General features: G+C 48.6%; 1 protein-coding gene across 4 annotated transcripts in view; it reads right to left on the bottom strand.

Annotated features, from left to right (window-relative positions):
* Tox2 (TOX high mobility group box family member 2) overlaps positions 1 to 13,885 on the bottom strand; it is a 125,342-nt gene that overhangs the window by 36,616 nt on the left and 74,841 nt on the right. For all 4 annotated transcript variants that reach the window (XM_076849113.1, XM_076849112.1, XM_076849115.1 and 1 more), the window contains exon 3: positions 9,204 to 9,449. In XM_076849113.1, coding sequence (XP_076705228.1) covers positions 9,204 to 9,449 — 246 coding nt within the window. The remainder of the gene's footprint in view (positions 1 to 9,203; positions 9,450 to 13,885) is intronic.

The raw sequence follows: 13,885 nt of genomic DNA, 5'->3' as shown, positions 1-13,885 counted from the left end.
TGGCTCGGCCCTGTTTCTAGCCAGGCTCAAGCTAATCTCTCCTTCTGCTCATTCAGAACCAGATATCGAAGCTGGGCCCCTGGCTAGGTGCTGGTGCCAGAGAACGGTGCAAAGCCCAGGCCTGGCCTTAGGCTGTCCCAGGCTGACGGAGAAGATGAGCACAAAAATGGGCAGCCACAGACAACCATGAATTTAGACTGTTCCCACATTTATGTAAATTTTTGATATATTGTTTATCATGTTTTTTCTTTTGTGTGTGTTTAATTGGGTTCTTAAAATTAACTGCTGCATTAAGCCAGGTTTGGTGGCACTCGCCTATAATCCCAGCGAGTCAGGAGGCTGAAGCAGGAGGATTGCAAGTTGGAGGGCAGTCTCTGCAACTTAGCAAGGCCCTAAGCAATTTAGTAAGACCCTGTCTTGAAATAAAAAATCAGAAGGGCTGGGGACGTTGCTCAATGGTTAAGCGCCCTGGGTTTAGTCCCTGGTGCCCCAAACAAAAACCAAACAAACAAAACTATTGCATGAAAATATTATTTACTAAGTTTTGGGGCTCTACCTTAACTTTGATGATTGAGGTAAGAACTGCACTTGCCTCTTCCTCGTTTCAGCCAGGAGGGTCCAGAAAACCCCAGGGAGAAGACTTCTGAACTGGGTTCTAATGCAGGAATATGAGTTCCCCAGGATGAGGGGGGAGAACCTTTTAAGCAGAGGGGAGAGCATGCAGTGGTGCCCGACCAGGGTTGATTCTGGCCCCCAGTAGACAGTGGGCAGTGTCTAGAGAGATTTTTTTTTTTTTTTTTCCTGGGCGGGGATACCAGAGATTGAACTTTTGGTCTCACTGAGTCGCTTAGCACCTTGCCGTTGCTGAGGCTGGCTTTGAACTCGCGATTCTCCTACCTCAGTTTTCCTGAGCTGCTGAGATTACAGGCGGGCGTCACCACGCCCGGCTACAAAGATTTTTAAATTTTGATTTTGACTAGGGAAGAAGGACTAGAAGCCAGGAATAATGGGTGGAGGCCAGGGATGTGGCAGGACACCTGCCAATGCCCAGGACAGCCACCTGCAACGGAAAGTCATCCATTGTCAGTGTGCGGAAGTTGAGAACCAAGGTGGCCCCATCACGGCACACAGAGCTGCCTCAGGCTGACCTCGTAGCCCTTCTAAGCCTCAGTTTCTGCTTCTGAAAAATGGGAATCATAATGATGCCTTGTCACAAGGCCGCCGGGAGGAGGAAGGGCGCCATTTTTGCATAATAAATAAACACGTATGTGCTCAATAAACGTCCAGGCCCACATTGGAAACATCTCGAACTTCAGAGCAAATGGTTCTCAAAAGAGACAACGCCCCCAGGTTCCAAAGAAAACTTCCACACAGAAGAGAACATGTTTTGTTCTTTTCTGACCTTCCTTCTGGAGAAAACCATGAATCTTATCTCCCAACCAATGTGATCCGGAGCGTGGAGAGCCAGCCCGCGCGGAGTCTTATCACTGGCCTGAGTTTTAACAGGGAGTGAATTTTTATGACCGAGTTGTAAACCTTTGCAGAAATCATTTTTAAACTAAAAAACGCTGACAGATTCTTAACTACCATAGCTGCTAAATTAAGCATGAGGGATGAAGTGGGAGGGGTGGGGTGTGTGTGGAAGAAAATAAAAGTGGCCTAAAAGAGTTAGTGGAGGTAAAATAATGTTCATTAAAAATAGAAAAACAAACACACGCGCAAAAATCTTTTGTGTTCAACTTCACACTCGTACATCATAATGTTCCAGTAAAAGGCCATTTCCCCTGAGATAATAAAAGAATTGAATTTTTCCTTATCGGTCATCTATTTTTCTAGCCCAAGCTATTACTCCCGCTCTGGGGTTGCTAGGCAACAAGAAATATTAATAGCAGCTTTTATTAGCTTAGCTTTTGCAGCCGAGTACCAGAATGAGAAAATGGGGAACATAAATGTGTTACATAAATCTTTCAACCTTTCAGAGCTGGTGTTAGTCTCTGTTTTCATAATGATTTATTGAAGTGATGGTTCATTTATAAGAAAAAGGAGTGCAGGATAAGAAAACGAAGCAGCCCCTGCAGGAGTGTTTGAAAATAAATAATTATAGCAGGGGAGCCAAAGCTGTTTAAAGCCATTTTTCTGAGTTTTAGAAAATGTAAAAAGACATATTTCTTTTGCTTACTGCCTCTGAAAAACGGGGGGGGGGGGGTTATCCATACGCTGATGCTTACAAAGAAACCTTGAGCCTCTAGTTACCCCATGAGGACCGTCGGAGGCCCATTGCAGAGATCTGTACCCTGACTCCCACACCCAGAGGGAAATTAGACAAAACATGGCACCCCTGTATTTACTCTGATGGATCCGTCCCCTGGTCACAAGGCCAAGAGGAGTTGCCTCGGGGCCCTGCTCTTTGGCAAGTTGTGGAACTGTCACTTTTCTGTTGCTATTAAGCTCCAAGTCCTGACCAAGGTCCCAGTGTAAGTGATATGCTCTCCCCTGCCGGCCCCCAGCTGCCCCATCTCCAGCCACCGGGGCCTTTGATCTGTCTTCCCAATGCCCACTTTTAAGGCCTAACTCCGAGGGCACAGCCCATGCCCAGCAAGTCAGGGTGGACAAACATAGAGACGAGGCTGAAGCCACCAAACCCTGTCAATAAAATGAATGCATGAACAAACACAGTGGCTTGCACTTCTCGAAAGCCTACTGTGCCCCACGTCACCTACAGCTGTCACTGAAACTTCCTAAGTTCCTATGAGCAAGGAACCTTACTTCTGTTGTGCAGATGAGGAAACTGAGGGTGAGGGAGGCGGACTCCCTTGCTCTGGGCACAGGGTGGGGAGGTAACGAGTGGGGGGCAGCTGTGTTTGAACTTAGGTCGGCCTGAGCACACAGCCTAAACTTCTAAGTACTGGATGATACTAAATGTCACAACAAAAGCACACAGAAAAACAGAACGTCATCACGGCAGATGACAAAAGGGGCCACACAGTCCCGCCTCCTTGCATCCACCCCTTCCATAGTATAACTGCCATCTCTCCCTTCGAGGGGCAGGGTCTATTTCGACACCATGGACTCTGGTCACATGACTGGCTTTGGCCCATGGGACCATAGCACATGTGATACCGACAGAGGTTGAAAAGTGCCTGCACACTGAGGCTCACCAAGCTGCCACTATCACCACGAACAAGCCCAGGTCCCCGTGTGATGAGAGACTTGTGACCAGGTCACTCCATGAGTCCCAGCTGACATTGGGCCAAGTACTGAGATGTCCACAAGAATCTTGGACCATATAGTCCCAGGTAAGCTGCAAGCTGACCCCAGAAATCACCTGAGCCATGGAGATCAAAAGAACTACCCTGCTGGCTCACAGAGAACTAACAAGAATTCACTGCACTAAGCCACCAAGTGTGGGGTGGTTTGTTACACAGCAAAGCTAACTGATGCAATCATAAAACAAAGACACTTTTGCATTGAGAATTATAAAAAGAATCCATTGGACTAGGGGATCTCTACTGCCCCCCTGTGGCTTCAAAGTCCAGAGAAACAAAGGTTGGGGGCCTTTGGTCCCTGTGTTTCAATTCATGTGAATCCAACAGGGACAGATCAAGCCTCCTTGGGGGAGGAGGGAACAAGCAGGGCAGGGTTGGCGGGAAGGGATATCGGAGGGGAAGAGCTCCGAGCAGGAAGAGCAGGCGGGAGGGGTCAGGAGGTCTCTGAAGGACCCCCCAGAGTCAATACACAGGCCCTGCCCCCGAGCTGTGGGCTAGCTCATGGAAACCATCTCTCCAGCCAGCTGCAAGTGGTCACTAAGGTACTGTCCCCCAACAGCCCCCCAGAACACTAGCCCAGGACTTAGAGTGGGGGTCCCTGGGCCTGGCCCCAGCCCTGGGTGTGCTGGGAGAAGGATAAGTTCTGGCAGGATGCTTTGAGACAGGGATCTGAATTCAGCACAAAGATCTAAAACAGCACAAGGGACTTCGATCCAAGTTCACAGGATGTGAGCCTCTGGTCAGTGGCCTGGGTGGCGACGGCGGTGGGGAAGTCTACTGAACCTCAAACCCATATGCTTGTCCAGTGTGGCTCAGCTGACAGAGTGAGGTGCCCATTTTCCTGCTGGTGACTTCCCTAGAGCTGGGGTCCCCATCTCCATTTCACCGATGGAAAAACTGAGGTTGAGAGAGAAGCCATCGCCTAAGTTCCCCGAGAAAGCGGGGGGCAGAATGTTTCAATGACCCCTGTTTCCACCTCTGTGTTCCCTGGGGCCTGCAACTGGACCATAAAACCCCAGTGATCCAGAGAGGTCAGCCTGGGAAACCCAGATTCCTGGGCCACCAGGATCCACGGCAAGTGGGACCTGAGCCCCTTCCAGGAGCTTCTCCGGCTTCAGGGAAGGTCCAGGCTCCCCGGGGAACTCGTCTGAAAGCACCAGGCTCCATCCCTTCCCAGGATAACCCTCCCCGGGGAAACCAGGCCCGGCAGCGCCGACGTTTCCCAAGGACGACTCCCAAATAAATGATTTCAGACTTAACAGAAGCCGCTTAATAAATTCCACTCTTGGAGTTTCTTTGGGTATTTTAGAAACTGATTTATACATACAATATCTCTCTCAAAATGAGACAATCAACACAGGATAAAATTATTGAGTTATGAAAATAGGGGTCAGATGGAGGTGCCGCGCTTTAAATTAAACCGGCAAAATATATCTTTCATACTAAATTGACTCTTTTTGTCTTGGAAATGAATGTTTAATCAGTTAAGAAGCCGAAGTCGAGGGAGAAGCCTTGAGCATATTTAATTTTGTAGAGGGGCCCGATTCCAATACTGCGCGTGAGTCCTGCTGGCAGCCATATCTTTAAGGGAGAAGGGCCGACGTCATATGGGCCAGTGAGGCCGAGCCAGCCGGGCAGGGGACAGGAATGGAATGGGTGGCCTCTGGGGTCTGAGCCAAGGGGGTCCTGGCATTTATGAGATGACTGGCCTTGTCCTTCTCTGCAGGGACAACATCTCTGGCACATGGCACTCTGTGTCATATTACCTGGCACACCTTAGCATCAGGGCGTCCTCTGAGCCACCTGCAGCAGGACTGCACCATCCCTCAGACACCTGGTGAAATTGGAAGGTGGCCAGGAGGGGACCCAGCTGGACTGGAATTCAGGTTTTTCTGTTTAAGAACCCGATGGCATTAAATCACTCATAAAGTACTTACAGAACCCATTCTGTGTCAGGCGTCACCTCCTGTACGGAGTGATAATGACAGTTTTAAGGGGTACCCTGCTGACCCTTGACTATGCTAAGCACTCCCAGGGCCTACTAGTACTCGTGGTACTGAGTTTTCCCATTGTACAGATGAGGCAGTAGAGGCACAGATTAGATTTGTATCCTTGAACTCATTAGAATATTTGTACTCCTTTGATCGTGTTTCCTCCCTGCAAAAGGCAGAACCTCTAGTTAGGAAGTGATAACCCCACATCTGAGCTGGCACCCAGAGCACCGTACCCTGACCCTAGTACAACATTGCTTCATTTTTTAGAAACAGGGTGTATTAGTCAGCTTTGCATCACTATATAACAAAATACCAGACACAGGTGACTTATGAAGAAAAGAGAGATTTATTTTAATTTACAGTTCTGGAGACTCAAATCCAAGATGGAGGGGCCACATTGGTTTAGGCCTCTGGCAAGGGCAGCCCCTTGCAGCGGGAGGGGGCACAAGAGCAGTGGTTACATCTTGAGCCAGGAAACAGAGAAAGAGAGGAAGAGACCAGGGTCCCACAACCCCTTTGGAGGGCACACCCCCAAGAACGTAAGGGCCTCCCACTAGGTCCCTGCTCTTAAAAGCCCATAGACCTCCTAATAGGCCATCTTGGGGACCAAGCTGGATACTGCCTGGGGCCACCATCCATACTCAAACCATAGGGTAGCCTTTGCTCCATCTACACAGAGTTCCTCTGACGTCTTATAATAGCTCCTGAGCCCAGAGCACTGGCTAGTACCTTGTAGGTGCTCAATATGGAGCAATGGCTGGTACCAACCTAGTAGGTGTTCCACTTACACCAAGATATCAGGCCCTAATCCTGGGAACCCATAAATGTCACTGTATTGGAAAAAAGAGGGTCTTTGCAAAGGTGACTAAGTCAAGGATCTTGAGTTGGAAAGATGATCCTGGCCTAGCCCTACAAGTGTTCTTAGAAGAGGGGCAGAAGGGCATCCACTGACAGAAAAGAAGGCAGTGTGGGTGGAGGCCGGGACTGGAGAGACCTGGCTGCAAGCCAGGAGTTACAAGAGGCGAGGACAGATCCCCACCAGAGCCTCTGGAGGAAGTGTGGCCCTCCTGGTACTTAATTGCAGCCCAGGGTCCTGATTTGGGAGCCTGTGGATTTGCAGTCATTTGAGCAGCTGCAGAAAACACACTCCCCTGCCTCCTCAGAGCCTCCGTCCCCTGGGCTGAGCCCTCCTGGCTCCCCTCTCTCAGTGGAGTAGGCCTCCGCTGGCTCTTGACACCCAGCAGGTGCTAACACAAATCCCACGTCACCCGGACAGCATGCGTGACACCCAGGGACATCCCCTTCACCCTGCAGTTTAACAGTCTGTCATTAGGGGCCTCTTGCCTCTTGGCCAGACAGACCCAGCGTTCAGACCCATGTTCTTATCTGGCTTCCCAGTTGGTGCAGGCCTCTCCCGGTAATAGGGTCGGCTTATCTTTCATTACATAACGAGCGAATATAAAATCCAGCGAACCCTTGCAAAGTCAGGCTAATGGAAGAATTAAGGCCATCTGAATGGAAGAAGCATCCGAAACATGAACTCGTTATAGAGAAATCTGGAAATGACTACAAAGTGCCTGTTTGGATGGAGCCCAACACAAGCATTTCTCGAAGGAGCCACGAGGGGTTATCTTTGATAAATAGATGACATGCTTTGTAATTATCTGAGCTTCTATTACCTGGGGTCCTACAAGTGCACCTGGGAGTTTCTGCCACCTGTTCCTTTGGGTAAAGGAGATTAAAGAGGGCTGGGCCCATTCCGCTACAGCAGGAGCTTGTTTTTATTACTAATAATAACAATAGCAAATATTCCCTGATTTTTCACTCTCTGCCAGACATTTACCGAGACTTTGCGTTCTTTATCTCAGATGGGCTTCAGTATGAACTGGGGGCAGGGCTGTGATCATTCCAAGACAAGGAAACGGAGGCCCAGAGGTGCAGCCAGGATTGATCTTCTGTCCACGCACTAACCACACCCCACGCCGTCTCCCTTAGCCACCAGCACCGTGGCCCAGGACTGCAGCCATCCCCACCCCTGCACCGCAGCTCTCCTGACAAAGGTGTCCACCTGGTCCTGTCCTTGTTTGTGTGACCAAAAATCCTGAACAGAGGTGGTCTGGAGGAGTGAGGGTCTTGTGGGTAAATTAGCTGGACAGCAGCTGAGGTGTCCACCTGTGGCTGAGGTGGAATTAAGGCCGTGGACCATGGAATCTGAATGGGAAGGTCTATTAGAAGCAGCAGCCGAGGACCTGCATTATTGAAAGTCTCCCAAAGGAAAATGTCCCCTGAGGAGCAGAGCATCAGTTTTCACTGAGCTCCTTAGGGAGAGGGGACCCAGAACATGTGGGTCTTGAGGGGGCTCCCTCCTTCTCCTTTTATTTCTACCTGGCGTCACGAACGAAACATAACAAAACCGCGAGTGGCTTAAACACAGAGTCCCCACCACCGGGGTTTTCAAGCAGAGGAATTTGTTGGCAGTAAAAGAGTCAACAATTAAGAAACGAAGGAGAGTTCAGATAGTCAGCGAACGAACGGTGTCTAGAGGTCCTAGGTGTCTGCCACACTGAGCCACAAACTGGGCTGTGGCTTCTGAGCAGCCACTACAGAGGTGAGCCCATCCCACCGGACACCGCGGGGCTCTGATGGGGAAGTCAAGCAAGCAGCCCCTCCTCCTGCCACCGGGGTGGGCGTGACCCAAGCTGACAAAAGCCTCCTAGGACACAGTGGCAGGTCAGCATTGCTCAGTCATGGTGGTCCCTGGGAGACAGGGGCCTTCCCGAGACATGAGGGGGTGTGCTGGAAGCCATCAGTCCTGCTGTGTGGACGTAGGCATGCGACAGAGCCCTAAGGACACAGCTGGAGTTCCTGGATTGAGCCATGCCTGAAACCCTTTGTCCGCCCTTGGGTATTTTAGGCTTTTTTTTTGCTTCAGTTAGTATGAATTTGGTTCCTGTTGCTTAAAAATGAATATACAAGAATTTTGACTAAAACAAATACTGTTAGCTGTGAAATGGGCGGGGGGAAGCAAAAAACAGACTCAAATACGTTGTTCAGGAAAAGTCCTAGAATTCCCTTATGGAGACCTTTCTATCGGACCAAAAAAAAAAAAAAAAAGATCTAGTGATATTCCATCCACCTTGGTGGGTGAAGTCAGCATTCACGCCAGGAAAGCACAACCTCCTTAGCCCAGAATCCAGGCCATGGAGACCCAGGCTCTTCACCTCCTCAACTTCAGGCCTTGCTCTCCACCCTGATGAAGAGAAGGAGCCACAGGCTGCTCCAGCACAGCACACAGTACCCTAGTCATATTCTTTGGTGCGTGCTATTCCCCCAGCCTGGAAGACCTCTTCCTGCTAAGACTTTGCGTACATGAACTTTACTTTGGTAATCACCCTCTTTCCTGGCTGCTTACGTAAGACATGATTAAAACAACAACAACAACAACAAAAAAAAACCCCCGAAACCTGATTCCACTTATGTGAAATGTCCAAACTGGGCAAATCTATTGAAATAGAAAGTAATCAGTGGTTCTCAAGGACTAGGGGTTGTCTAAAGGTACAGCTTTCTTTTGGAGGGTGACTGTCTGGATAGTTCTATGACCATATACACAGGAAGAGCTACTGACTTGTACACTTTCGATGGGTAGCTGATATGGTATGCGAATTGTACTTCAACAAAAGCTGTTAAAAATTTTTTAAATGAGATTATACTATTAACGAACAATAAAACAAACCCCAAGGTGTTATACACAGAGCCCAGAAGTGAGCCGAGTGATGAGTAAGTTTCCCTTGGTGCCGCCCGGGCTTCTGCAGACTCCCACAGACGACTAACTGCACCCATACCCTGCCAGGGAGCAGGACTCTCATCTCAGCCGGATATTCTGCTTCTCTCGACCGGCGTTCCTGCCATGAGTGAAGGAAGTACGGCAGGAGGTAGGACTCACCGTGGGCAGCTGGCCTGAGAGCAGATGGCCGTCCTGGGCCAGCATGTTGGACACCATGATGGCGGGGAGGTCCATGGCCTGGTAGGAGTAGGCAGGGAGAAGACCGTTGGGTGCAAGCCCGTGGCACAGCGAGTGGTAGCTGGCGTCGTGGTCCCCCAGGTGCAGGAGAGATGGCTCAGGGAGGTTGGGAGGTGTTATCGGAGGGATCTCATAGTCTTCGTTGCTCTCACTCTGGCTGTTATAGGTCTAAAACATCAAAAGGGCACGTTGGCGGGGGTCAGTGTCTTAAAACTGCAGAACACACTCAACACCACCATGATAACAACGCTTTGGCAAAGAGAAGGGATGATTCTTCTGCAAGGCAGAGGGTCTAGGTGGCCCCCTGACTTGGAAAGACTCCTGCTCCATTCCCAAGCAGATGCTCCCTCCCACCAGAGGCTCCACACACAAAAGCCTGCTCCCCTGGAGAACAGGACTGGCTCCTGTCACCTGCTTCCCTCTGTTTGACCCTCAGAACCAACCACCACAGCCCACCCAAGATCCACCTTTCCACAGTCACCCATTTTACAGACTGGGCCCCCAGGCTAAGATGGAAAATGGACCATCCCAGTCAGCAGAAGCACCCAATGGAATGGAGCTGAAGCACCCAAGCCCTGCCCGGTGGGCTCTCCAGGCAGCTGGATGCTTTTCTCTTCCATGTCCCCAACAGCCAGCCCAACCCCGGCCTCTCTCACGTGTCCCTGTCTTGGCAAACGGGACAACCGTTCCTCCAGAAGAACAAAAGTGGAGACTAGGGGCAATGCTTCTTTCCAGTGCTTATTGGTGTATTTTTCTGGCCTTTCTGAGCTGACCAGGGACCCCCCAGGACAGCGGTGAACAGAAAGGCTGCGCGTGGACATGCTTGCTTCTCCCTTGTCATTATGGGCTCGATATTTTACCGAAAAGTACGATGTGCTTGCACTTCTGTTTTTTAACTTTGAGACGAGGTCTTGCTACGTGGCCCAGGCTGGCCTCTGACTTGCCATCCTCTTGCCTCAGCCTCCCGGGTCACTGGGATCATGGACATGGGCCACCGTGCCCAGTCTAGCTGAGTTTTTGGGTTTTTTTTTAATTGTGCATTGCTTTTTAATTTGATCAAATTCTTTCCCTCTGCCTCTACTGAAAGGTCCAAGTGACTCTCCTTTTAAAATTCGGTTAATTTACATGACTTTTTCTCCTTCATTCCTCTTAGGTCAGGAAGCAGTATTCTTTCTATGAGCTTTAGATCTTGTTGGCCGACAATTTGTTTAGGACTGTTGCATCTGGTTCACAAGTAAAATTGGCCTCCATTGTCCTGGATCGTGATGCCCTTGGTGGGTTTGGGTGTCCTAGTTGGTCTGGGGATTTATTCTCCCTTTTCCATTTTTTTTTTTAATGTATTTTTCTATTCTTAGACCTAAGCAGAAAAGGGATGTCTGAGTTGGAAGACAGATCCCGGAACCATCCAGAATCCAGCATGGAGGGACCAAGAAGACACGCACGTCACAGAGATCACATGCAGACATGACAGGTAAGAGTGGGTAGGGTCATCAACATTCTGGAGGGAAGAGAGAGAGAATGAGCCAGAGGAATAGCTGAAGAGGCATGAGAAGATTCTGGAACCAAGGAAGGACACCAAAGGAACTGGTGAAGGTGAGGGTGAATCTCAGTCAAAAAAAAAAAAAAAATGTATATATATATACACAGAGAAGGAAAAACTACAACAGCATGTAAGAAATAACATTTCTAACGACTTGTGTTGTTAGATGCATCAAGTATGTGTGCTCCCCTGGTGAGGTGACTGGAGTCGGACGCCACGCCTGGTCTGCGGTAGGTGAGGCCTTCCTGTTTGATGGATGACATCATGAGCGGGGACGGGTGGGTTTGGGCAGAGCCAGGCGAAGAGCAGAGAGCACAGGACGCCGACACGCCTGATCAGTGTCCAGGGCTTTTTCCTCGAGAACCCTCACAATCCCATGGAGTAGAGCCCTAGACTGCCCTCAGAGCCACAGGAACCAGCTCTGAGAGGGCAAGGCCCTTGCCACACTGGTACCCACCCCGGGACCCAGAACCCACCAGGCTCCTGCTCACTGGCCCCTTCTGCAGGGCTACCGTGGGATTATCCCACAGCTGGGCAGACTGCGCGGGGGCGAGAGGCCACCTGCCTGCCTTCTTGCTTCTAGGTTCCCCTGTTGACATTTTACGGGCTCAGGCCTGAGCTCTCCTCTCTTCCTGCCCTAGACTCTCTTCCCAGGTGGACCTCAACGGGCCTCAGCTCCAAGTCCCGTTCAGCAGCCATGTGTACACCTCCAGCCCCGGTCACTCATTGGAGCTCCACAGGTGGGCATCTCAACACCACTCCACATTCCCTCTGATGGCCAGGGTGCCCCGTCTCCTACCTGCACCTGTGTCCTTCTACCACAGAAAATGACACCCTCCTCCAACTGTTAATAAAACCACAAACCTGGGACTCACACCGTCACCTCTCAAATCCAACGCAACTCCTCCAAAATGTCTTTAAAATCTGCCTGTTTTCCTCCATCTCCACTGTGACTATCTCATCCCAGCCGTGTGCACACTCCTGTCCTGCCATCTTCTACCTTGACAATGACAAGGGCCTCTCTTACTGGTCTCCTGTGGCTCTCTCTTGTCCCTCTATTCCTTCCTGTAGTCAGAGTGGTCTTTAAAAAGATGAACCTCTCACAATGTTACTCCCATTCTTGAAATGCTGATGGCTCTCCCTGCATTCAGGATCAAGTTTCTAGCTCCAAATATAACTCTGTAGGTCCTCCATGACTGACCCATCACCTCTATAATCACAGGCCCTTACATATGTGTCCCCTCTGCAGTATGGCTCTCCACCTGCCCCACATTCACTCTTCATCTGACTCATTGCTGCTCATCCCTCACCAAGAGGTTGGTTTCAATGTAAGAAAGAAATCATGAAAGCAACCCCATTTATAATAGCCTCAAAAAAAAAAAAAAAACTAGTCATGAATCTAATCAAAGAGATGAAAGACTTCTACAATGAAAATCACAGAACATTGGAGAAAAAAAAAATTGAAGATACAAGAAGATGGAAAGACGTCCCATGTTCATGGATAGGCAGAATTAATATTGTTAAAATGGCCATACTATTCAAAGCCATATACAGATTCAATGGGGTCCCCGTCCAAACACCAACGATATTCTTCACAAAACTAGGAAAAACAGTCCTAAAATTCATTTGGAAGGATAAGAGACCCAGAATAGCCAAAGCAATTCTAAGCCAAAGAAACAATGCTGGAGGCATCACATTACGACTTCAAATTATTACTACAGAGCTACAGCAATAAAACTGCATGGCATGGGCATAAAAACAGACCCACAGACCAACAGTGCAGAATAGAAGACAGAGACAAACTCACACATCTACATACACTGGAGAAAAAGCAGCCTCTTTAACAAATGGTGCTGGGCAAACTGTTTATCCATATGTTCAAGAATGAAACTGGATCCCTATCTTAAGCCTTGCATGCAAATCAACTCAAAATGGATCAAAAATCTTGTAATTAGGCCAGAAACTATACAACTCTTAGAAGAAAACATAGGGTCAACACTGCATCACATAGGCACCAGCACCAACTTTCTCAGCAGGGCCTCCGAAGCTCAGGAAATAATGCCAAGAGTTAATAAATGGATGGCGTCAGATTGAAAAGGTTCTGTATGGCAAAGGAAACAAGGAGGAGTGTGAAGAGAGAACCTTTAGAGTGGGAGAAAAATCTTTGCTAGCTACTCTTCTGACAGAGGCGTAATATCAAGAATATATAAAGAACTCAAAAAACTCAACACCAAAGAACCAAATAACCCAGCCTAAAAAAAATGGGCTAATGAATTAAACAGATACTTATCCAAAGAAGACACACGAATGGTCAACAAATATATGAAAAAATGTTCAATATCATTAACAATTAGAGAAATGCAAATCAAAACTACACTGAAATCTCATCTCATACCAGCCAGAATGGCAGTCATCAACAATACAAAGAATAATAAATGCTGGAGAGGATGTGGAGAAAGGATCACTTTTACACTGTTGGTAGGATTGTCTGTTGGTATAACCACCATGGAAATCAGTGTGGAAGCTCCGCAGAACACTAGGCATGGAACCACCATACAACCCAGCTATTCTGCTCCTCAATATTACACTAAAGAATTAAAATCAGCATGTTATAGCAATATGCAAATACCCATGTTTATAGCAGCACAATTCACAACCGCCAAACTATGGAACCAGGCTAGGTGTCCACCGATAGATGAATGGATAAAGAAAATGTGGTCTATACACACAATGGAGTTTTATTCAGCCATAAAGAAAAATGAAATTATGTCATTTGCTGGAAAATGGATGGGACTTGAGACCATTATGTTAAGCAAAATAAGCCAAACTCAGAAGGTCAAGGGTCATATGTTTCCTCTCATATGTGGAAGCTAGAGAGGAAAAAGGAAAAGCAAAGGGAGATCAGTAGCATAGAGAAAAGGGACCAGCGGGTGGGAGGAGGGGAAGGAGGGCAAAGTGCCAGGGGGAATATTGGGCGAGCTGTATTGAGGGCATGTACGATGTGCCGTCACAAATCCCACCATGCGTACAGCCATAATGCACCAATTAAAACAATAGAAAGTAA

Source organism: Callospermophilus lateralis, chromosome 3, assembly GCF_048772815.1.
Source record: "Callospermophilus lateralis isolate mCalLat2 chromosome 3, mCalLat2.hap1, whole genome shotgun sequence".
Lineage (NCBI taxonomy): Eukaryota > Metazoa > Chordata > Mammalia > Rodentia > Sciuridae > Callospermophilus > Callospermophilus lateralis.
This window is presented reverse-complemented; position numbering and strand designations above follow the sequence as displayed.